Here is a 25,403-nt window from a genome sequence, read left to right on the forward strand (position 1 = left end):
TGCAGGGCTATGTCTACACAATGCCTTCAGCTCAAAAGAAGAGAATTTATGCAATGAAAATTGCTCAGCTTATTTCAAGTTAGTTTTGAAATAAGTCACTTCAGAATGTGGTGCTGTTTAGACAGCACCACTTGCCAAAATAAAGCCCTATCTCCAGGCATCCCTGTACTCCTCATGCAGTGAGGTATACAGGGATGCTGGAACAGTGTGCCAGTTCTCAGTGTGTCAAGATGACAGGCACGTTGCATAGATGCGGGCAGCTATTTCAAGATACTGCCATATCCCAAAATGGCACCCACCACTTAGACTATATGCCTGACATTTGTGCATGCATTGGGCATTTGCAGTGCCAAAAAAAAGACAAATGACTGTCACTATGTCCACATCAGCTTCCAAAAACTGCACCTGTACTAAGTCCCTGATAAGACAAAGTGTGTGGTTGTAGAGAGAGCCTGTCCTCAAAGAGAAGTCACATGAATGTCCTTATTTTTGACATGTATGAAGTCTTACAGTACTGGGAGGGAAAAAATTGTGGCTGTGTCTAGACTAGCCCCAAACTTTGAAGGGGGCATGGTAATTAGGGTGTCAAGAGTTCACTAATGAAGTGCTGTGGTGCATATGCAGCACTTAGTTCAAAGTTTCCCCTGCAGGAACTTCGAAGCGTGAGACTTTGACATGCCAGTTTGCATGTTGCTGCAGGTACTTCAAAGTCCCTTACTCCTCAAAATCTTGAGGCGCAAAAGGGACTTCGAAGCACCCACATTACTTTGAAGTGCTGGCTTGTGTGTAGCCACAGGCCAGCCCACCGGTAATTTGAAGTTCCACACTTCAAAGGTGCCACAGGGGAGATTGACTAATTAAGGGCTGCATATACACAGCAGCACTTTATTAGTAAACACCTGACACCCTACTTACCATGCCCACTTTGACATTCAAGGCTAGTCTAGAGACAGCCTATGCCCACAAAGTTGTCTCCACCTCCAGTGGGTTTAATAACCCAAATTATAAGTGTCTGCACAGTTCTGAAAGTCATTTTGTTCTCATTGAGAGTCTCCATTATGTGTTTGTCCTTTATAAGAGGAGCAAAATACAAAATAGAAAAAAGAACAATCAAATGTATGTGAGAACAACAAAGGAAATGAGGCAAATGAAGCCCAGAGAGCTGGGCAATGGAAGGGACAACACAAAGGAAGGATGCAGGAAGCAAACAGAAGCTGTAATAAATATAGCACATGAATGAAATATCACAGGCACAATTTGCAGCTTTTTTCCCCTCCAAAGCTATTTTAGAGACTGAACAGGGACACAAGGGTAAAGGCTAAATAAATCTGTGTGGGTAGGTACAGTTGTGCCCTACAGGAGATCCCCACTTTCCTGTTCTTCACTGCCACTACCTTTAAAGCTGTAACTACACTAGAAAGCAGCTTGGGTTCCAGGGTATTAGTCCCAGTATAGGTTCAGAGGAACGCTGTCCGCTGGGAGTTAGTGACGTGTGTAAACTGACTCCCCTTAAGGTCAGCACTTTAAAGTAGGATTAAGTATTTTCCCATAGTGTGTGTGGTTTGTGCTCACTAGAAGTGGGAGTTCCCAAGGGAACCAGGCTTTATCCCCACTCTGTTTTGTATACACTCCCCTCACTATACTAGCACAATTGGCTTCCAACTTTCTGCTTCTAGTTAAACTCTGAAGAGGGATACTGACTTACCATTAAATACACCTTGAAGTCTGATTGGTTCCTAGTGCTCCTAACTCAGGGAAGGAGTGGCAGAATGATGCTGCTTTTGAAAGATAAGTGAACCTTGGGTTTGGGGCGGGGGGATGGCACTGGGGAAGGCTAAAGCCTGGGTGCAGTTTGGGACCATGAGCAGGAGGTAGGGTTAAAATCTGGTGGCGGGTTGGGTCTGTGGGGCAGACAGGGGACTCAGGCTCTGGAGGGTTGGGGCTGGGGGGGTGGAGAGGTTCAGACTACAGTAAACTGGAGCCATGAGGTAGGGCAGGGGGAATTCACTTAAGAGTACTTGCTAAAAACAAGGGACTTACCTTTGTTCACCAGACTAGTGAAGTACTCCTGTAAAAGGATGTGTACAAATACCCAGCTGCTGTATATCTAGTCTCTTACTGGAAGATTCCAAAGGGCTTTACAAATGATTCAGGTCAGCACCATTTATCTCCATTTTACAGACAAGGAGACTGAGGCACCGAGAGGGGAAGTGAATTAGCATTGTTTGTAAGTCACATGAAAAGAATTCAGTCAGTGTTACTGGTTTACTATTTTGGGTGAGCCAAAAATCTGGATGGATAGATGGAAGACATTCGTAAAGCCAGTGGTGTTCCCGCTAACATCCCTGGGCAGAATAAATTTAAAGTGCACCAAGGCATGTGTACCACCATAGAAACACATGCTGTTCGCTGTGGGCATCTTTCTAATCAACAGGTGGTACCAGAATCTCTCCTCCATGGCTTCCAAGCACTCATTTTACAGGGAACACTGCTGAGAACCCACAAAAAATTTAGCAGCAATCTAGGTTTAAATAAACATGTGTAGTGACGTTTGTCCTACTGTATGGCCCTTTTATATACTCTTCCCCAACTCCCTCCATCAACTTTTGTTCCTGTAGAGGTGGTAGGAAAAGCAAGTGTACCAAGTGATGTCTTCTACTATTTGTACTAGAGGTACAATGCAGGGCTATATTGTGACACAGTTTGAAATATCAGGCTGGTTTTTGAATTGGTAAAGGAATTTAGGCAGGTTAACAACCCTGGCCTTCTCCTTCCCAGAACAGGTAAAGCGTAAGGTGGCGTAATTCAAACTTCTCTTCCTCATCCATCAGTTGCTCAAGTCTTCCTGCCAGTTCAGAACTTCCCAACCCTTTCTCAGACAGCCAAGATGTGTCAACTATGCTGATATTTAGCTTCAGCTGTGTGATCTTCACGTCAGAAACACTCTCCTCCTACTTGTTGTAAAGCACTTAACTCGCCATTGGCAACCTAGAAATACCTGACCATTTCTGACTAACCAAGAGGTAGTCCCAAAAGTCCGAGACTGGTTTTCTGCTTCTTCACTAGAAACTGTTTACTTACATCTACCCTGCAATAAAAGGCCTTTGGCCTGGACACAACAGGGCAGACCTATTGACTTTGGAGTCACAGGGCTGTTCTGCAGGTCTGAAAACTACAGTAGAGACATTCAGGCCCAGGCTGGATCCCAAGTTCTGAAACCCCCAACAGGGAAGTGGGTTTGATGCCCAGGCCTGAGGGTGAACTCTGCATTTTAGTGCTGCAGCCCATGCCCCATGAGCCTAAGTCAGCCCTGGGGCTGAATCCACACCTCCTGCACAATTAGTCTGGCCCCAAGGGGCAAGCTGGCCTTGGCAGGGGCCAGGGAATCCAGTGGCTGCACCAACACCACCATCTCATGTGCCGCAACTGCTGGGCACTGCTGGCTCCTCAGCAAGGAGGTGCATGCAGGTGAGGTGGCCAGAGGGAGCAGCCTTGCAGGCGACAGTATAAGAGATGAGCCACTTCCTGCTTGCACTTGGCAGCCAGGCTCCAGAAGGAAAAGGCAGGAACCCTTCCCCGCTTGCCGCCAGGAGGCAGGCAGCAGCCCTTCCCCACCGGGGGCAGCTGCAGCAGAGCCCTATGCAGCTGCTCCATGTGGCATCCAGCCACAGCTGGCTGCCAGCAACCGCCCCACCTCCTCCTCCTGAAATCAGCTAAGGACATGTGGGAGCAGGCAGGTAGGGGAGTCCCTTTCTGCATGAGGAAAAGGGTTAAAGTGATATTTGGCAGGGGGAGCAATGTGTGCTTCCCAGTCTGGGTCTTCCCCTACCTCTTATTTCTATGTGACCCCCTGATTTTTCTGGGAGTTAATGGCTCTGACCCAAAACAGGTCCCCTACCTCTGCTTTGGGAACTCAGTGTCCTGGTTTGGGTTGTTTGTTTTAATTGCAGTGCAGACATACCCACTCTTAGACAACCTCACCCACACAGGTGGGTCCTCCAGAATGGCTGTCCTGCTCCCAATCTCTCCTTCTGGATCAAGCATGAGGCTTAGCAGCAGCTGCCCCTATTTGCACTACTCCAGGAGTATACAAGACCCAGAGCCAAGGGCTTGCCCCAGTGGGTGGGGTGGAGGTGGTACAGCAACACCAGAGTATCTGCAGCTGTGAGGTGCTGGCTCCTGCAAGTAGTGTTCAGATGCAAGTCTCCTTTCATTGTGGACATTCCCAATAGAGCCCTCCAGCCCCTGGGATATCTGCTTTGTAGTTGCAGATATATGCAGGTACAGATAGTAATTTGTTACCTGTGTAGGCATCTACTCACTGTTAGTGTTCCAAGCAGAGACCTTCAAAGGGACTTAGACACATTTCTGTCTAGTTAATCATGGGTGCTATGCACTTAAATCCACAACTTAGCAAAAAACCCTCAAAGATGTTAATTTATGGTTCCATCATAACTTCTCTCATTCAAGTTTAGATTAAAGAATTGTTAGAAAAAGTCTGTGCAACACCTAATCTAACTGGCAGAGAAACTAATTACTTCGCATAAGTAGCATTTGCATGAAGTAAACTTGCTTCACGTTCTTAAATGATGATACAAACAATTACACAGTCACTCAGGCAGATATTTCCCCTCTTGGGGCTCAGATTCAATCCTTCCCTGTTCCAAAAAGAAAAAAAAAATCTGTAAGTAACTGAGAAGATGGAATCAGGAACTCTGGCTGACTCCCAGCATCAGTGGCAGGAAAATCTGTGGTGCTCTCTAAGTCTAGCAACACCTAAGTAAAGAGGATTAAACTAGTCAGATGATGATCCAGTGTAAAACCCTCTTGGAGGGCAAGCAGAAAAGTTTTTCAAATGCTTTGATTTTTGAACTCACATCTGGGTACAAGCTCCTAAATGGTGCACAAGAATCACACATGAAAAGTGCAAATGAGCCTGGAGAACCTTACAACAGCTCCTTGCAGTGGGATGAATTTTTTCTGTAGTGGAAAATGTATGCACTTTAAAAAATTACAGATAATTGTAATTTCAAATAAAAATAATTTTCTGCTTCATTCTTCCTTTGCTTAAGCCACAAGACCCAAAAATCATTGATCTGTGTTTCCTATTAAATGTAATGGGCTGCCCGAGCCTACGCCCATTGCTGTTGCTGACTTACTCTGCAGCTGTCCGTGGAGCACCATAAGCTACAAGTGATTGTGCTGCAGGAAAATTTAAACTTGCTGGCTCATCATAAAACTATTCAAGTTGAATTGAAGGGGCATATAGGAGTTGCTCTATATATGTCCATGTATTGCCAAGAAGAGTAGGATCCTGACCAGGATCTTTAAATGCCACTGGACAAACAAAACACATATACCTTATAGAAAAGGTACATAGAATTCAATTGAAATAAGAACTTTCCTACAGACTTCTTAGAGAATCTTATGTAAAATTCTCTTCCAGCTACAGAATAAAGGACACTTTAAAAAAAAAAAAAAAACCACAGATTATTTTCTACACAGTTCTACAGGTTTTTATATCACTTTCATAGAACTCTAGTGGTTCCATCCTTATGTTCTGCACAATTTTTCAATGGGGGTATGCCTGTATGTTTGATTTTTAACACCACAACTGTTCTTAAGGAAATAAATTTACAAAAGAGGTTTTTAGTTTTAGGGCAGCTCTGATCATTTATAAAATATGCTTTGGACTCATACAAAAGTCTCCAGATAGTTACATTTTCTGTTAATCTCAACTACCAGTTACATTTTTCTGTTTTGTTTTTGCGACTGTAGCATGAAAATTTGATTTTAAGCACTATTCCATTAAGCAGTTCAGCACTGCTTAAGACAGAGATGCCTTTTACCCTTTGCGCGCTCTATCGTCATGGTAAATATTTTCAAATGCCTTTACAGAACACCAATCAGTGTAATATCAAGGCACTAAAATCTTCAGAGAGCTGGCCAGAGCAAGTTTACTACAGGTTGTCCCATCCTGTTATGGTAGATACTAGCAGTGAAGGGGTTAAGTGAGCCTGCTGCAGTAGGCCTAAACCAATCAGGAGGGAAAAGCTGATGATTTGAAAGGCACCATAATATTTTGGATTATTATTTTTTAAAGCATTTGAACTTATACATCTTCCCTACATCCTTGTAAAGTGGGACAACTGGAACAATACATCACAAGTAGGGAAATGAAGGCAGAGTATATTAAGTGATTTACACAAAGCCACAGAAGTCAGCAAGTAGCAGTACCACACCTGCTATACCACAGCTTCCTCTGTCAAAGGAACAGCTCCTGGCCAAATGAAGCATGTTATAATCACAAATCTCTACCCAAAAGGTGTCTGATGTGCAGTTGTGCACCATTATGGTTAAGATGTAGCCCAAAAAACCAACCCAACAACTGAGGTACAGTACAAAAATGTCAGCTATTTAAAATTATTCCTATGGTGGTATTACCTCCAGTCCACCCATTGCAATGGAAAATTATCATGGGACTCCAGGATGCTATATGACCCTTAGTCTACCAAGCTACAAAGAACCACATGATTTCCAGAAAGTAAATATGTTTTGCATTTGTGCTACTACCTAGCCTGTTGCCAAAGAATCATGAAATAACTTAATGCCACATCACCTTTGCTTTAGTTTACATATAAAGGAAATATAAAGGTCAGCCCAATACTGGCTCAATTCAACATCTAGCCACCTGTGAATGGCAAGTGGCATATGAGTCCCTCAAGGCAAATACTGACTTTAATCACAGGAACTGCATGGGAGAACTAAGTGAGCTTATATTTTTTTAAGCCTTGGGAAGGGGAAATGACCCACATAAGTTTCACACGAGGGTCACAGCACACTCCCTCCTGAGGAAGTTTATAGCACAGGATACTTGAAGACATTTAAAACATTTTTCCCCTGAGAAGCAGAAACTTTAAACCAAAATCCTGATATCACAGGAGATCAGGAAAGTGTTGGGGTTTTTCCCCCCGCCTTTGTAACAGGATTACCACCTTGATTACCTTGCCCACTTCCACATGACTTGTGCTCTTTTTGCAGCCTGCTCAGGCTAACAAGCAACAGGTTAAACATCCTAACGATGTGATTTCAAAGTCAATTTTTCAGTAAAGTCCCAATGTACCACAAGAGAATAATTGTGCCTGAGGTCTGTTACACTGCCCAGCCTTTCTGGCCTGAATTCTAGGTTATCAGACAAGACTTATGGTGGAACAGTACTTGCACCCATGGCAGTCACAACTGGGGTGAAAGTAACTTAAGTTTCTTACAGGTATAGTGTCTAAGACTGTGTTTACATTAGACATAGAAGTTGACCGCTAACGCTCAATTTTAGCTACACAATTGGTGTAGCTTTTAAAAAAAAAAACACACACACAACCAGCCAACCAACTTAGAGGTGGCAGACTTCCACATCTGTCTACACAGACACCATTTCTCCTGTCGACCTTCCTTATTCCTCACCTCTCAAGGAGTTCCGGGATTGACTTTGACCCGTGAAAGTGTTGCTTTGCACATATGCAAAATGAAACCCTGGAAGATCAACCATGAGCAGGTCAATCTTCCGTGGTTGTGTAGCTCTAGCCTTATTGTAACCCACCGTTGATGGGGGAGGAAGCTCAAGGCAGGGTATGTTGTGATATGACCGTGCCTGTAAGACAGTTAAGTGGCGGGTGAGAAGTGAGCTCAGAACAGGGGGATACAATGGGGAGGGAGGCTCAGGGGAGGGGCTGGGAGTCAGGGCATGTGTGGGGGAGGTGCTGGAATCAGGAAGGGGGATGGGAGTGTAGGGCCTGGCTCAGGGCAGGGGGCTAGGTGGCTGTAGGGAGGGATTGGGACTGATGTACCTTACCTAGCTTGTGGATGTGTCCCACCCTCCTGCTCCTCTTTGCTGCCAAGGAAGCTGTGGGCCAACTATGTGGGGGCACTGCTGCAGGCAAAAAGGCAGCAGTGGTGGGAGAGTGCACTTGTCCTGCTGCTTCCTTTCCTGGTCTCTTCCCAGGGGCTACCAGCAGCAGTGCATGCTGGGAACTGGACGTTCACTGGCTGGCATCCAGCAAGGGGGCTGCAGGACAGGTGTGGCTGCACAGGAGCCTGGCTGGGAGCATGTATGCCTCCCCTACAGCACACCCCAAGCTGGCCCTTTACTTAACTGCCTGCCTAACTAGTCTGCCCACTGCTTAGCAGGGCTTGCAGGGTTGCTAGGGCCAGCCTGCAGCATGAATGCCCTGGGAGCTGATGGGAGGCCCAGCTGGGAGAAATCAAAGTGCCCCACCAGCTCTTACCAAAGCAGCACACCGAGGCAGTGGGGTATGTCTATACTTATGGGGGGTTCCAGAGATTGATCACTCTGGGCTCAGCCATCAACCCTGATATGCCATGCTGCCACGTGGAGTAAGGGACGTCAGTGCAATCCTAAAGAGCCCCAAGCTACACAAGGGAACAAAGTTGATCCTGATACATGGATTCTAGCTACGCTAATAGCAAGGTTAGGATTGCATATCTGGATCAACGTTGATCCCTAGTGTAGATCAGGCCTTACTTTCAGCTCTGGTCACAACAGCCACAAAGAAGCAGTAAGATTTCAGACCCTGACACATACTGATACACTGTTGTTTATACAGCCTCACACAATAGGTACACGTGGCACTCCATAAAATAGGTCCCTGCCCCAAGGGATATGTTCTGTCTAAGCTCAAGAGCTTGTCTCTCACCAACAGAAGCTTGTGCCATAGAAGACATTCTCTCCTTCACCTTAGCTCTCTCATACACTAAGGAGTCATTGGGGGAAAAGGGGATTTGCCACAATTCACCTTTGCACAAAAGGGAACCCCAGTATATGACATGCTTGAGCCCAAATCACATAGCCCAGTTCTGCCCTCAGTTACACCAGTGTCACTCATTAACTTCAGTGTAATTCACACGTGTGGCTACAGGAAGAACTGGGCTAATGGAATTGTATTTTCTTCAGGAAAGGAGAGTTATGATGGTTCCTTTGAGAAGAGGCAAAGGTTTGAAGCTGTATATTTTCTTTGCTCTTCATATTTTCATAAAATGCCATCAGTGCATTCAAAAAAAAAAAAAAAAATTCAACTCTACAGGACCAGAGAAACATTAGGTGGAGGGTTAACCTTGTCACTATTTCCCACTACCTTTCCCCTTCATCTTATGCATAAGAACTACATGGCAAAATTTATTACAGTTATGACCAAAAATAATAAAACCAGGGCCCTTCACAATTAGGTTTTCCATAAAAAGAGTCTTCTACTACACTAAGTTACATCTACAGAAACAAGATGACTGTTTCACCTTTAAGCTGGCTCTCTTTGCTTTTATCAATTTACCTTTCTGCTGTATTGTATCTCAATATGTTATTAAGAAAAAAGGAAGATAACATGTACAATGTGACTTGGCCCAAGTGCAAGCAGACATTCTATTCAGAAGTGATCTGCAGCCATACAGTAAACCCTCACTATGGTGGAACCCATTTTACCAGATATTGGTAATAACAGATGTTCACTAGCCTCCCCTCCAATGAACAGACTACAGTACTGTAAATGGCGACTCACCAGAGATGCCACCAGTCCCCCCACGGCTGAGGCCACCACAGCTGCGGGATTCCCAGCCGTGGCTTGGAAAGCTGCCACCATGTTTTCCTTGCCCCCTCTCCCCCATCCCAAGATGCTGAGATCTGTGGCCATGATCCCAGCCACACAGGGGGGCGAGACACAGTGGCAGTGGCATCTCAGAGCCAGAGGAGCCCCCGTGCTCTGCCCTGAGCCTGGGCGGCTGGGAGCCAGAGGAGCAAACCCTCCAATATAACAGACTTTTGGTTTAAAACAGAGCCCATTCCCTGCCTCCCATTAGTCCATTTTATCAAGGGTTTACTGTACTGGAAACAGTGGGAAACAAGGGTTGCACTGGGGTATGCCAGTGATCATGCATGGGAAATTAGAAAAGAAAACACTATATGAGAAAACAAGAACCACAGACCTTCCCCTGGCCTCCTGGAAGTTGTCCAGATTCCATAAGAGTGCCAGAGTCTCCAGTGCCATATATTCCAGCTCCCAAAAAAAATCAGGCTGGAAAACAGGAACCTGGCTGTAAGAGCACTAACTTCTATGATGACTTCGAGATGGAGTCCCCTTTGAGCATAAAGCAGTATCTCTCGATCTAAAGCAGTATCATTAAACCCCCAATTATTGCACCACAGCTTCATTTTATACAATATCCAAGCCATCTTCAACCATGTTTTCCCCTCAAACCTCTCCAGCAGCACTGGGTTAGATTAAATAGTTAAAATGACTACACAGTCTCAGATTTTAAGGAAGCTTTGTATCTGATGATACTAAAACAATACGTTTATATAGAAGTCAAAAATAAAAAGCTTGTTTTCCCCCCCCCAAAAAAACGATCAGAACTAATTGTGTTCCTATGTTATTCCTTCCTAGGCTTAGAACTTTATTTTCCAGCTGGGACTCAGATAACAGGGTTTGTTTAAGGTAGCCAAACTCCCTGTATAGTTACAGGAGACTTTTCATAATTCTTTTATCAACAGTACTAGTAACATATGCTTTACTCTAGCCTTGTCTGCTCTGAGGAAGGATTAATCCATAAGCTTTAGTCCCTTGTGCCAAGCTGTTTCAGCTTTGCAAATGCAGTTTAAAGTGGAAGCGTTGACACAGCCTGAGCCAGAGTGTTTATTGGCTCTTTTCACAATGCAAGAGTTTGTTTGGTATCATTAAGGCTGCAGATCAGTATTTCTCATCTCCATGCTTCCTCTTCTCCCAAAATGTTCATCTTGGGCTGACATTTTCTTTGCTACAATTCAGACAAAAAAGTGATTTTCGGTTGAAGTCTGAAGAGAACGCTCTTCGGCATTGCTGAGTATACGTTGGAGAATAAAAACCAGGGGCACATTCCTTTCCCTCTAGTAAAAAATAAATCATCCATTTTTCTTATACAGAAGTAAAGGCAGGTGAACTTTGAAAATGTATAGCAGCTCATATTTTAAGGTCAAGAAGAATCATTCTGATCATTTAGTCTGGCCTCCTGCATAACAGGAGGCATAGAACCTCATCCAGTAACTCCTGCATCAAGCTCATATCCTGTCTCAGCTACAGCAGATGTTTTTAGGAAAAACATCCATTCTTGACTTTAAAACTGCAAGTGGTAGGTGTATCCCCTCCATCCCTGGGTAAGTGTTCATTCTGGAGCATGTCCCTGAATTTTAAAAGGTATTTAAATGTTCCTCTGCTCTGCTTTGCAATGGATGATTAATTAATTTGGAGCCCAAGTCTCTTTTTCAAAGGCTCCTAAGTACTTTGAGTATAAATCCAATTGACTTTCAAAGAGATCAGCTACTCTGTGCTTAGGTCCCTTTTGAAAATGAGACTGAGGGCTCAGTTGTAAAGGTATTTATGTACCTAATTCCCATAGGGCTTAAGCCCAGATTTGTAGGTGTAACTCTACTCTTTCAATCAGTGGCCAACTGATTTAGGAGAACAGCACCCAGATTTTTAAAGCTTTTTAGGTGTCTATGTCTAGGAACAAGTTTTCAAAAAAGTTTGGTTGGATGACACATTAGAAAGTGATTGAGAGGAAAAACAAACCCACAGACTCCATAGGCAACAACTTAAAAGCATTTGGGTCGTCTGTGTAAGCTCTATGGTCTCCTCCCCCGCATCAGAACCACACAGTCACCACACAACAGAAGTTGGGCACCTGATCCTTGTCGAAATCCCAGCCGTAAAAATGTAACATTACTGATTAATCACAGGGGCTGCAAGGTCTGGGCAGGAGGGAGGTGTAGGAGCAGGCTGAGGGTAGGGGGTCTGGGTGGGAGGGATTTATGAGCAGCAGTTGGGGGCATTTACCTACACAGCTTCTCAGAGGCACGCTTGGCTTTGCGCCCTCCGCAGCTATCAGGCGCTGCTTCCCACTGGCTCTGATTCCAGCCAATGGAAGCAGTGAGGGACAAGCCTCCAGATGAGTGGTTCCACCAGCTGTAGGGGCAGGGTGGGGGACACAGGGCCATCCTTAAGATTTCTGGTGCCCTATGCAGCTGAGTACCTGCACCCTCCAGCCCCTGTGGTGGGAAGGGGGAGGCCACTCCATGGAGCAGGACTGCGTTCTGGGCTATGAGGGCAGGAGCTGGGTGGGGCTGGGGAGCAGGAGGGCAGGGATGCTGTTGGGGGAGCAGGCTGACTGAGGGGCATGGAGCTGGAGATGTGGCCTAGCAGCGAGGGTGGAGGACTGGGGCAGGGAGACCAGGGTCTGGGGCTGACAGGGCTGGAGGCAGAGAGGGAGTGGTGGGAGATTGAGGCCAACAGGGTTGTGAGGTGGAGCAGGGGGGCAGGGGATTGGTTTCAGTGTGACAGGGGCTGAGGAATTGAGTTGATGGGGCTGGGAGACAGAGCAGAGGGTTTGACAGAACTATTTCTGATTTATACTGATGGAGCTGAAGGGGAATTAGGCCTGGTTTTCCTCCAGCAACATTAATTCTACCCCATTGCGCATTAGCATGCATTTTGTGGCAGTACTTTTCAAACAAGCCAGTCAGGTGGGATGCAGGTTGGCTAATCAAATAAAAATCCATCCTAGGTTTGCTGATCAATACAATAAAGTTGAGAGGTCAGATCAGTTTCAATTTAACAATAATATCTAACTTATCACACTTTCCTTCTGCAGATGGCAAAGCTCTTCACAGCCTGTAACATCTTTATCTTCACAACACACTGAGGAAGACATGGACTTCTGTTTCCATTTTACAGAGGGGAAAAAGAAAGACTGAGGCCCAGACCCTGAAAGATAGTGAGGCCCCCAGCTTTCATTGCAGTCACTGGAAGTTAAGAGCCTAAGGACCTTTGAGAATCTGGGCCTAAGTGACATGCCAGAGGTCTCACAAAGTTGATTGCTCAAAATCCCATTTATGCATTCTTGTTTTAGGGTATATACTTAATAAAATGTTAGGCTCTTCATTTAACAGTACAGCAGGAATAGATGAGGTTACACTTGTGTCAGGTCCTGAGGGTGCCAGATTAGAGAGGTACAACCGGTACACAGATACAAACAAGTTATACATTACTCTTGACATATCAGGGTGCCACCTTACACATGTCGGGATGAGCAAAACATCCCTACCCATCATGTTGTCATCCTGACCTTATTAGGATGGGTCTGGTGTTATTTAAGGGGATTGTGCTGGTCTTAGGGTCTTCTGTTACTAGCATGGGATGTGTTTGCATGACTTGTGCCTAGTGCCTCAGATGTGTATTTTTGTAATTTCTTCCCTGTTTCTGGAATTTCTGCCCTGTTTTTGCCAGGTTCTATGAATTGGACCTACCTCTTTCTCACAGCTCAAGTGTACTTTATATTAGCAAAAAGTCTTGACTGCTTTTGCCTAGGCCTCAGGGCTTATGTTCCTGGCCCTCTTCTTGCTACTAGCAACAGACAGAACTGGGGCCGGGTATGTGCGCACATGTCAACAACTTCATTGTTCTTGCATTGGTTCAGGCTTTTCAGGATTGGGCACAAAGATTTTGAAGGCTGAAGGATCAGAGACAATGTCCTTGCTCGCCTTTAGGCCATGTTAGGAGTATTTCCAAAGGGCTTGTCTGCCTAGACGTTGGAACTCAGGGTGCTGGAGGTACTGCTGAGCTTGCAGTAGTAATAGTAACCCGAATACAGCATCCTCCTTTTGCACTCCCACTATAAAATTGCTCCAGCACTCCTGTTTGTCAGCTGATCCAGTAGCTCTAAATAGGCTCAAGTCCACAACTTGGCAATTGCGCGACGAGAAGCCGAGGACAGGCGTGCACAAGTAAAGCTGGCCGAGATAGCGGCACAGACGAGGAGAGCGGAACTAGAGGCCCAAGTTGCACTGGAAAAAACTAAGCGGACCCGATTTAATAATCAGGTCCCACAAGAGGCAGTGTAGGAACAGAGGGCACCTGTACTGGGCAGGGAATCACTTTCTTCCGGGGTATGGGGGAGCATCGTAGATTCAGCTGTCACTGCCTGTCCTCCATCTGCATGAGGAACTCCACCTCTGTCGGTTGGAGGCCGGCCAGAGTTTGAGGCATAATCCCACATACAGAGTGCTGGGGAGGGGGAAGTGGGGTGGCTGCCAACCCCTCCTGCCTCCTCAAGGTCACTTCCCCCCTGGACTCATCAGGTTCTCCCTTAAGGTATGTCTACACTGCATTTAAAAGCCTCTGGTTGCCCCATGCCAGCTGACTTTGGCTGAGGAGGCTCAGGCTGCAAAGATGGCTAACTGCATTGCAGACTGGCAGGCTCAGGCTGAGCCAGGATCTAGAACCATGGCAGGTGGGAGGACCCTAGTTCTCAGGCTGCAGCCCAAGCCCAGAAATCTGCTCAGAATTGAAACAATCCCATAATCCAAACTGGGAGGAGGGATAGCTCAGTGCTTTGAGCATGGACCTGCTGAACCCAGGGTTGTGCATTCAGCCCTTAAGGGGGCCATTTAGGGATCTAGGGCAAATTGATTTAAAAAAAAAAAAAAGCCACACACAAACCAGTCAGGAATGGTGCCTGGTCCTGTTAAAAGGGCAGGGGACTGGACTCAATGACCTCCTGAGGTCCCTCCAGTTGTATGGAATGTATATCTCCATCTATTATTAACCCAAGTGTCATAAGCCTGAGTCATCTCCATGAGCCAAGTGTGCTGCTTCATTGCAATCAAGATCTACCCTCAGCCCCGTTTTCTCCAGGCGAAGGGTAGGTCTTCACTAACTGGAAGCTTGACCTAGTCAGGGTCAATCTTCTGGAGTTCAATTTTACATACCTAGTTGAGATGCACAAACAAAAAAAAACACACCAAACTATCAGGGGTCTACAGTCGACCCCTGTACTCTTCACTCTTGTGAAGAGTAAGGGAGAGTTTCTCATGTCAACCTCCCTCAGTGTGGACAGCCACGTAAGTCAATTGTAGATACGTAATTCCAACTATGGCAATTGCGTAGCTGGAATGAGCCTACTACAATGGACTTTTAGGTCTATTGTAGATCTGGCCTAAGCATGCTTAGGTTTTTCAACCTTTCTAAACCTTTTATCATTTTTGTTGCTCTCCTCTGGACTGTCTCCAACTTGTTCACAGCCTTCCTACAACGTGGGGCCCAGAACTGGACACAGTACTTCATCTGAAGTTATGCCAGTGCTAAGCAGAGAGGGACAATTGCCTCCTACATCCTACATACATACAATGTTCCTGTTAATACACCCCAAAATTATACAAGCCTTTTTCACAATTGAATCACACTGTTAACTCATTCTATGTGTTGCCCACTATACCCCTAACAGCAATGAAGGGTCCTGTGGCACCTTATAGACTAACAGAAAAGTTTTTTGAGCGTGAGCTTTCGTGAGCACAGACTCAGAAGCGAGTCTGTGCTCACGAAAGCTCACGCTCAAAAAACTTTTCTGTTAGTCTATAAGGTGCCACAGGACCCTTCACTGCTGTTACAGATCCAGACTAACACGGCTACCCCTCCGATACTTGACACTATAGCCCTTGTTATCCCTCATTTTATAATTATACAGGCTGAACCTTTCTAATCTGGAACTCTCATCTGGCAAACTCTGTAATGTAGCATGATTTTAGCTGACCAGATGACCACTTACAGGGGTGGGGACAAGCTTCCTGTGGTCCCATAAAATTTGTTCACAGCCACCAGTGTTCTGTACTGTTATTTAGTTTTATTTTCTCCCTAAATGTCTTCTAAGAGCCCAGTAAGCAGTGGAAGTGTTGGTAATGTACTAGACAATATTGACCTCCTGTTGTCCAGAAAAGTCTCTTATCCAGCACCGGTCAGGTCCTGAGGGTGCCAGATGGGAGAGGTTCAGCCTACATATTTGATATTTCTATCCTAAGTGTGGTACTTCGCACTTGCCTTTATCTTGTTAATTTCAGATCAATTCTCCAACTTGTCAAGGTAATTTTGAATTCTATTCCTGTTCTCCAAAGTGCTTGGAACTCCTCCCAGATTTGTATCAAATGGAAATTTTATAAGCATGCTCTCCACTCCATTATTCAAGTCACTAATGAAAATATGTAAGAGTATCATACCCAAGGCAAACACCTGCAGGAAGCCATTAGCTTAATTTCCCAGTTTAAAAGGGTACTGTTAAGTGCTACTCCTCAAACATGGCCTTTCAACCAGTTTTACAACCACTTTATAGGAATTGTATCTAGACCACATTTCCCAGGTGTGTTTATCAGAATACGACATGGGACTATGTCAAATGCCATACTAAAAAAATCAAGATCGGTCACATCTACTGCTTTCCCTGCCTCAATATGGCATTTTCCTCATTCATAACTCATAAAGGTAGCTTTCTTCAGGCTGACCTACATACAAACTTGCACTAAAATAACTAAAGTGCTCATTCTCACACCTTTTTATTTCATTGCAAGTCTGTGCAGACAAGCTTATTTCAAAATCCAACTGTATTTTGGAATAAGTGTCCTATGTCAATTTTGATTTCTATTGAAACAAAACTCTTTTAAATTGGAGGGTGTCCATTGACTTTTACCAAAGGCGTGAATTAGGACGGGTGTCATTATGAGGGCAATATGTATGTGGATAAGTACACATGGGAGATCAGCTTGCTATGGGAGATGCGAGACATAAACAAAGCCACAGATTGGCCACAAATGGTATTTAGCCAGTGAAGTTTTTCACTGACCTCTTTGTACCATTTCTCTCATATTTGGTGGAGGTAGGTGGAATTTGATTTTCTTGCAACAAGAGCCATCAATGAATATGCTCTGATCAGCTTGGAAGTGGAAGAAACAAACATTATCAAACAAATCACAATTTGGTACTGTAATGAAGGATTGGGGCTACAGTTACACTACAGTGCTCTGTTAAAAGAAGTCACAAAACTTCCAGCGACACAGTGCAGGCACACACAAAAGCCAATTGGAAGAGCGCCCCATTGTGTCGGCAGAGTGGGTGGACTGCCTGGCTGCCCTCTTAACTAAATAGGCACCTGGAAGCACAGCAGAAAGAGCTATTCATTGTCCTGGATGCTCTGTCTGTCAAGAGAAGCTCCACCCCCCCAGTGCATCTACATGGCTTTTTTGTCACTAGAACCTATGAACAAAGGTGGCCTTCCTCATCTGAGAGAGGCAGGCTGTCAGAGGAAGTGCCGACACCAGACTGTCGACAAAACATTTTGTGGATGGATGCTCAACAGTTTTGTCAGCAAAACATATTAGTGTAGCCATAGCCTATGCCTTAAAAGCAGAACTACCATAGCTAGCACCTTTTTTACTGAGGGCATCCATCATACACAGGAAGTTGCCACAGCAACAACATCATTGCAAAATTGAGTCACATCTCTGTGTGTGTGTATGTGTACACACACTATTTATATAAAATTACATGCTATGAGACAGTTTTATTCCCATGTACAGAAAAAAAGAGCCATGTGCTGTTCTCACTTCAGCTTCTCTAATTCAGGAAGTCCATGGAATTGAATCAAAATAATGGGATCAGAATCAGGCTGCCAATTTGTGTGTATCTAACTCTTATCTCTAACCAGGAATGTACTTCTGATCTTGCTTGTATCATTTTTCTTGACTGCTGGGGCCACCATGGTTTTGCCTGATCATGTGATGCTCTCTGCTGCCACCCAGAGCACATGCATGTTTATTTCTGAAGAGCTCTCTTACAAATAACTTTATTTTTCCCAGTCACACTAATTGTTTGTATCAAGGATGAGTCTGTACTCTGGGGTCTGGACAGACTGTAGAAATGCTCAGGTTATATGGGGGAGGGAAGGAAGATGGAAAGGGTGAAGTACTGAAAGAGCTGTGCTAAGATCAGCTTGGAAATACAGGCTGCATCAGCATTAGTCTGCTTTGGTCAAAAGTGATGTCAATGGTTTCTGCTGGCTATTTTTCCTGTTATTGGCCATTTGAAAACATGCAGGATCTTTAAACTACAACCAAACTCTACCAGTAGTAGTATATTGCTAAGATGGCTTATCTGTTTCAGAATGAGATGTGCTCTTTTTGGAGAGCACATCGACTTGTACTTCTGTCTGACAGACTCGCACCCGGATCTACTGTAGTAACAGTTGCTTTTTTTCCCCCCCCAAATTTGATCATTTTAAAATCGTTTTTGCATCCCTTTTCCCTTCTCACTGGAACCCAGTCTTACAGGAAGTTGACCTTGATGGCATTCTGTATTTACAAAAGAACACAGTATTTTGAAGGATGGAGTCTCTCTCCTACAGCTCTAGTAATTATTAACAGTGTGGAGTTGGAATCTACAGATAAGAGAGTGGCACCCTGGAGCCATATTCCCTTTCCAGATGAGCCACTGATTTGCTGTGTATCTCTGGCAAAACGTTCAGCTAAAAGTTCCCCAGCTGTAAAATACATTAATAATGTTATTCTACAACTTGGTAGGTTGTTTTGAAATCTAGGCATTAAAAGTAATGATCATGATAATTATCACCTTTCAAGCCTACCAGGTGTAATACTGACAAATGGAGGTTGGTAGCCCCAGGGATAGAACCTGCAATCATAGGGTCTAAAGCCCTGTGCTCTACCACATGAGCTAGATGCCAGCTGGTTCTCAGCTCAGGCTATAAAGCAGAGACTTCACTCATCCCAGATGAGGTCTCAGTACCTCTGGATACTACATGTTTTCCTGAGACAGATGTTTATACAACCAAAAAAAAGTAATGTTTCAATAGAAGTGATAAAATGGATTATGTATTCTTGTAAGAAGTTGTGTTTATATACAGACATAGCACTACCGATAAGCACCCATCTTTACAGGCTGGAGCAGGGAAGTCTTGGACAAAGAAGCCAGAACAATTACTCTTATAAGATATGCAAAATATTCAATTAAAGTCAGTATCCCTTCTGTTGCTCTGAAGCACACGTATTACTTGCTGTCAGAAGAACGAGTGCAAACAAATAGTTGGCTTACACTTACTGGTCACTGACTGCTATCTAGACTAGATTCTACATTGTAAATATTATAAAAGAGCTGGTTTTAAATGTTGGAATAAGTTTGATTCCATTTAGATCATTATGGTTCATGCAAAAAGCCATCCTTTCCTTCCGATCCCATTAAATCGGTTCTTAAGTGAAATTCCATTAGGTGAGCAACTGATATAGGTAAGAAATTTGGGCCTGGGGTTGACCTGTGTTTGCTGAAAACTGCATGTAATTGTTGGAAGTACAGGAAGAGCAGTCCTCAAGCTGTTCATTCTGACTAGGTCTACACTAGCCCCGCCTCTTTTGAAAGGGATATGCTAATGAGACACTTTGGGATATGCTAATGGGGCACTGCAAAGAATATGCAGTGCCTCATTAGCATAATGGCAGCCACAGCACTTTGGAAGTGTTGTAGACAAGCTGCACGCGATCAAAAGCATGGGGTCCTTTTCGAAAGGACCGTGCACACTTCAACATCTCCTTATTCCTACAACCAAATAGGGATAAGGGGATTTCAAAGTGTGTGGGGTCCTTTCGAAAGGGACCCCATGTAGATGAGCCACACAGGATTGAAAGCGGTACTTCTGAAGTGCCGTCGCCACCATTATGCATCCGCCTTTCGAGGGGGGGGGGGGGGAAGGGAGCTCGTGTAGACACAGCCTCTCTGAAAATAAATCCTTAGGGTACAGTTACCCTACAGCAGGCTGTCAATGAAAGTCACTCTCAGAAGAGATTCTTCTGACCAAACTTCTGTCAAAGTGTGGCCACACACAAAAGCCAATTGGAAGAGCGCACTGCTCTGTTGAGAGAGCAGTTGGGCAGTTCGGCTGCTCTGTCAACAAAACAGGCACCCAGAAGCACAGCAGACAGGGCTGCCCATTGTTCTGGCTGCCCTGTCCATGGACAGAAGGCCCCACTGAGCATCTGCACAGCTTGTTGCGGGGTTATGCCTCATGGCTGAGAGGCAGAATGCTGCTGGTGAAACTGCTGAGTTTTGTCAACAAAAAGCATTTTGTGTGTGGATGTTCCACTGGCTTTGTAGAGAAAACTGGGGTTTTGTCAGCAGAAATCACTAGCATAACCATAGCCTTACATTTCACTGATAAGAGACACACCAAGCCTAACCATGGGTGTTTCTCCTAATCAGAAATAACAGATTATTTGTCTCTGTGCGGCAGTGAAGAAATCACCCATTAGGTATCAGGGAAGTTTGGATTTTGGAAAGCATTTTAAATGGAAATGCACAGGACATTTGATGGCATATGCGGATTTCAAGCAATTTTAAAAGAAAAAATTCACCAAAAAAGGAACATTTTCCCTTTAACACACACACACACAGAGAAAGTGTTACTGTAGAGGCTTACTGTTCCTGAAACTTGTCAGAATTAGTTGTTACTACAATTAACAGGCCTTTTCATGTAAAGATCTCTAACTTCTGGTCACACAAGTTTTCATTCCCTATAAACTATCTGGAATACCAGTCTAAATACTCTGAACTTGTTTCTCCTTGCTTACATCAAGATCCAGATTAACTGCACTTTCATCACCTGAATTACATGGGTGCAAATAATATCAAAATAGGACTATCAGTAATTTTGGATTTGGCTATAAGGAATCGAATTCTGGATTCCTAAAATCAGCTGCAGGAAGACAATGAAATATGACTGACTAACACAGTGTAAACTGAAGTTAAAGAATGTGAAAAATCTGAAAGGTAGCTGCACACTTAGAAGTAACTGTCTGAGCAAATCCTAAATAGAATCAACCAGTCTCCTGAACAGAAAACTTCCTGGCTTCCCACAGAGTGGCAGGGGGACTCGCACTGAAGCTGGTGTCAAAGGGATGAACATAATTCAGAAGTTCGTCAATTCATTCTTCTTGGAAAGTTTGTAGATAAGAGTAAGGTATTGCTGGACTCATCTCCTGACAAAACAGGCTATTGGATTGGTGGTCAAAAGAAGGCCCAAGTTACAAATATTGAATTGAGTAAGGACTTCAGGAATTGGCCATAAATTTCTTCCCAATATACAAGAAGCCAGCTTCCACGTCAAGGGAGAGTATTTTGAACAATTTTACAGAAAAATAACCCATGCTACTTTAGCTAAAATTGCAACAAGGAAAGGGGAAGCAGGGGAATCACACGCTTTCTGTGTGCGCAATCACACTAACCTCAGTTCAGTTCTCAACACTTTTCAGGATTTGGCATCTTGTTTTTACATGTATTAATTCTCCTGCTGTGGGCTTTACAACAGCCATCTGCAGCAAAGTCCCTCCCTACCACAGCATCAGCAATGCCTGGGGTGAAATTTAAACATCTCACTCTGCAACTAATTGATAAGGCATGTGTGGGGGAAAATAAGCAGAAGGCTGGAGACAGCGTTCCCATCTTGCCAGTATACGATCAGAGATCTGTTCCCAGTCGGTGATATCACGGTATAAAGATTCCTTCTGCACTTAGAAAAACATCCTTTCACCAAAGGGACGAGCTATTCTTTTATAAGTTGCCTTTTCCTAGTCTTTAAATACATAGATCCCATAATTAAGGTGAGAAAAAAAAAAGTCACATAAACACACCTATAACAACACGAAGTCCTGTAGCACCTGATAGGCTACCCCTCTGAAACCACCCCCGCTCCATGCATCTGATGAGGCGGGTCTTTGCCCACGAAAGCTTCTGCTCCAGAATATCTGTCAGTCTCTAAGGTGCCACAGGACTTCTTGGGGTGTTTTTTTTTTTTTTTTTAAAAAAAAAGATACAGACTAACCCGACTACCCCTCTGGTAAAAAGCCACCTATAAACACTAAAAAGCCACCTCACCTTACAAAATACAACCCTGCAGATCTTCCTTGAGGAGAGTCACAAACTCAGTAATACCTTAAGGAAAGGGCTTTTTCAGGCTGCCTTACTCAGGCTGTTCCTGCACAACTAGAGAAAGAGAAGGTTGTTTCTGGCTGGGTTTTTCCCCCCGCTCTCTGGCATGTAAGAAACCCTTATGAAACCCCATTTCTGGCAGGGCGCTGCTTCTTCAGCAGAACCAGGAGACGTTTGCACTCACCTTAAAAATGCCTAGGGAAAAAAAATTCTCTTTGTCTCCTCTCACAAGGGAGCCCCGTTAAACTCCTTCGCTGCCAGCTCCTGCGCTGCCCCTCACTGCAGACAAACCCCCTCCCTAGTGAATTAGGGGGTGCTCCTGCTAACTTTTCCCGGGGCTTCTGCCCTGGCGCGTTTGCCCGAGGTGTTCCGAGCCTCGCCTCGCGCGGCGGCTACTTACCCCACAGCGCAAAACAGAAAAGTTGCCCTAGGCGGAAAGCATGCCTCTCCATCCCGCCACAGGAGCCGCCGGCTGCCGAGGCCTCGGGGGCAAAGCGCCCGCATGGGGAGGAAAGAGGGCGGCAGGTCTGCAGCCACCAGCGCACCCACCTCGGACCCACCACGCGCTCGCCTATCCGGCGACCCCTCTTCATTCCTTTGCATCAAAGCCGCAGCTGCAGCCGCTCCACTCCCCCGCCCCGAGATGTGATCATCGGCCGCTCAGCGCCAATCAGCTCCGACTTCCACGCCCATTTCCCCCCGGCTCGGCACAGGAGAAGGATGTTGAGGCTATTCTGGGAGCCCCAGGGCAGCCCAGGGGAAGTCTGACCCAGCTGTAGGCTGCTGAGAAGAGGAGTCCCCCCGGGGAGGGGCTCCGCCTGCACAGCTGCCCGGGGCGGCAGTGAAACTGACCAGGCGGAAGCTAGCTGGCTGCATGCCTCCCTCTCCCGGGGGGCAGCTGAGCCTCGGGAGCGCCTGGCTGCGGTGACCTGCAGCGCCGCCCTCTGTGAGCGAGGCTGGGGCCAGCTGCTGAGTGCCTTTGGGGCTGTTTCCACTTGCTTGCGTGTCCAGCTGTCTGCCTGCACTAAGCGTGCCCATTGATTAGTAGGGAGGTAGCCTCAAACGTCACCTGTCAAGAGTTTGGGCATGTTGCTCTCTCCTCCCGGGCAGCTCATTGTCAGCTCTCCAGGGCAGGAACCGTCTGTCAGGGGCCCCTTGGCCGGAGCATGATTGGGGTGAGCTAAATTTCTGCGAAAGAGCTGGTAGCCTTGAGCAAATGCTGACTGTGTTTTACTGGTGCCATTTCATCCCGGCATGACAGCATCCAGAGGGGAAATCATACATTTGCTCATTTTGTCAATATTTAAAACCTATGTACTTCCTTCCAAAGGCATTTGAAGTTGACCACCTGATTCAGAACTGCCAGGAGGAGAAGCAAGAAGGAGAACCTTCCTGGAGAGACTAGACAAGAGTAAAAGGATGTATGATGTTCAGTTTAATACTGGGTCAGAAAACATTGCTAGATAAGCAGAAAGATCACCTTTAGGGAATTACTTTTCAATAGTGCATGAAGGCTCTGACACTGGTAAAGTCAGATTAATCACAACATATAGATTTGTTTAAAAAGCAATGGTATAACACAGTGTGTCATGTGCCTGCCTCTGTACAAGTTTCTTTTTTGTAACTATGTTTGTGTAATGTTTCAATTAATTGGAAACTCTGCCAGGGGAAAAGTGTTTCTAAACAATTTGGAGAGGCCAAAGCCAGGTTTGGAGACATTGCAGTATGCTGCTGTTTATTGCAGTGTAAGGCAAAGTGACATTTGCTATAAACAAAAGTGGAACTGGCCATTTTTTATCGTTCAGGCTGAGAGAAATGGAAAATGTAAACAAATCACATTAAAGGTTTTAAGGCTTTTGTACAGTGCAGCTACATCTACATAGCACCCTAAACTTGAACTAGGATGTTCAGCAAATCTTAGAAGCCAAGGAATTTGTGACCACCTTGTGAGCAGAAAGACTTTGGGATTAGCACCTTTCCAGTGATGTAACAGTAGCTATGGATGGGCTTTCAGTTACCATCTTCATGCATACTAATAATGTTTCATGCCCATCAGCTTATCAAATATACCTCTTCAGGAAAACTGAAGTTTATATTTTGCAGTTATGGTTCAATAACAACAACATAGAATCACAGAATACTAGAACTGGAAGGGACCTCAAGAGGTCGTCAGATCCGCTTCCATGCCCTCACGGCAGGACCAAGCAGCATCTTTATCTTCCCTATCAACATGACTGTGAATGAGAGGTCTTGTAAATGTTTATCCATCTGTAACTTCATGCCCTTCCACTGACAATTATGTGATAGCACTTCTCCCAAAAGTACAATTTGTTACAGTTCCCTGAAGTACTGGTTTGACAGAACATCATCACATCATTAGCCATCCAGGATTTTCAAATACTCCAATCCCATTTCGATAAGTGTGACTTGCAGTCCTACTAAGTCAAAATAATGGTGACAGCATAGCAACTAGGTCGGGGGTCAGCAACTGAAATAGCAAGAAGAGTTATTTTTTTCAAAATTGGTTACACAAAATCAATACTTAAGAGTCACAATACGTGTGAATACCAGACAGTCCTTACACCGAACTGTACTTTTGGTAATTCCTGTTTTAAGAACAGCACACACACAATGATTTGTAATGTGACACATGTAAATATTTAACCCTTTTCTGAGTCCTAGTAAGCTCCAAGGTCAGTCCTATCCAGCGGCAATGAGTATCAGAAATTACTTGTGAATCCAAAGGGAGTCAATTTAGGAGCATGCAGTGTAGTAATGTTATTTACAATGGGTGCTCTATGCATTTGTGTAGAAATAACAGCTTATGATTTAACATATTTATTTTATTATAAAATGTCTCTCTTTGAAATGTGTTGCTAATTTTCTCCTAGTCTCTAACTTCTTCACTGCATCCCATTACAGCATTTAGCCATCTTTCCTTTATTTCCAGTTACTAAATCGCATTCAAAGACAATTACACAACCAAACACACTCCTAATATTATTTTTCCATATAAGCAATTGGTGACTCTGCCAAAGAGATGTTATCTTTTCACAAATGCCAGGGTAGGTGATGATCCATGAGAAAATTTCTCTTTTCAGATGTGAACCAAAAACATTTGAGAATGCCCATTTTAAAACTGGCTGCGGGGAGAGAGAGAGACCCAAACCGTTCATACCTGTCCAGAATGGGACCCCACTCACTGCAGCCCACCACACCATGCTCTGCTCCTGACCAGACAGGATCTGGACTCCACAGGGAGAGTTACGCCAAAACACACAAGCACAGGAATAGGGCCAGTCTCCTCCCCACCCACCCCCGCTTCCCTGCCTAGATGTGAGAGGAGCAGGAGGATGAGTCAAGCACTGGCCAGCCCCACCCCTGCTAACCCCTGCCTGGCCAGATGTGAGAGGAGGTGGGAGAGTGGAGACCTGGCCAGGCTGGAGATAAGAGCTATTGTTCCAGAGGCAGCAGGGCAGGGCCATTCCAGCATCTGAAGCCATGGAGTCAGCATCTGGAGCCACAGATGCTTTAAAGAGCTGCAGGTTGCCAACC

At 44.9% G+C, this 25,403-nt stretch overlaps 1 protein-coding gene and 1 long non-coding RNA gene across 3 annotated transcripts in view; both read right to left on the bottom strand.

Annotated features, from left to right (window-relative positions):
- RAMP3 (receptor activity modifying protein 3) overlaps window positions 1-22,460 on the bottom strand; it is a 94,451-nt gene extending 71,991 nt beyond the window's left edge. The window contains exon 1 of one of the 2 annotated variants that reach the window (XM_074986021.1): window positions 22,249-22,460. In XM_074986021.1, the coding sequence (XP_074842122.1) occupies window positions 22,249-22,441 (193 nt within the window). In that variant the 5' untranslated portion in view covers window positions 22,442-22,460. The remainder of the gene's footprint in view (window positions 1-22,248) is intronic. The other variant, XM_074986022.1, reaches the window with a different exon arrangement.
- Window positions 22,461-23,967: 1,507 nt separating this feature from the next.
- LOC142008743 (uncharacterized) overlaps window positions 23,968-25,403 on the bottom strand; it is a 35,601-nt gene continuing 34,165 nt past the window's right edge. The window contains exon 4 of the long non-coding RNA XR_012644220.1: window positions 23,968-24,336. This is a non-coding gene — a long non-coding RNA (uncharacterized LOC142008743). The remainder of the gene's footprint in view (window positions 24,337-25,403) is intronic.

This window comes from Carettochelys insculpta, chromosome 2 (assembly GCF_033958435.1).
Source record: "Carettochelys insculpta isolate YL-2023 chromosome 2, ASM3395843v1, whole genome shotgun sequence".
Classification (NCBI taxonomy): Eukaryota; Metazoa; Chordata; order Testudines; family Carettochelyidae; genus Carettochelys; species Carettochelys insculpta.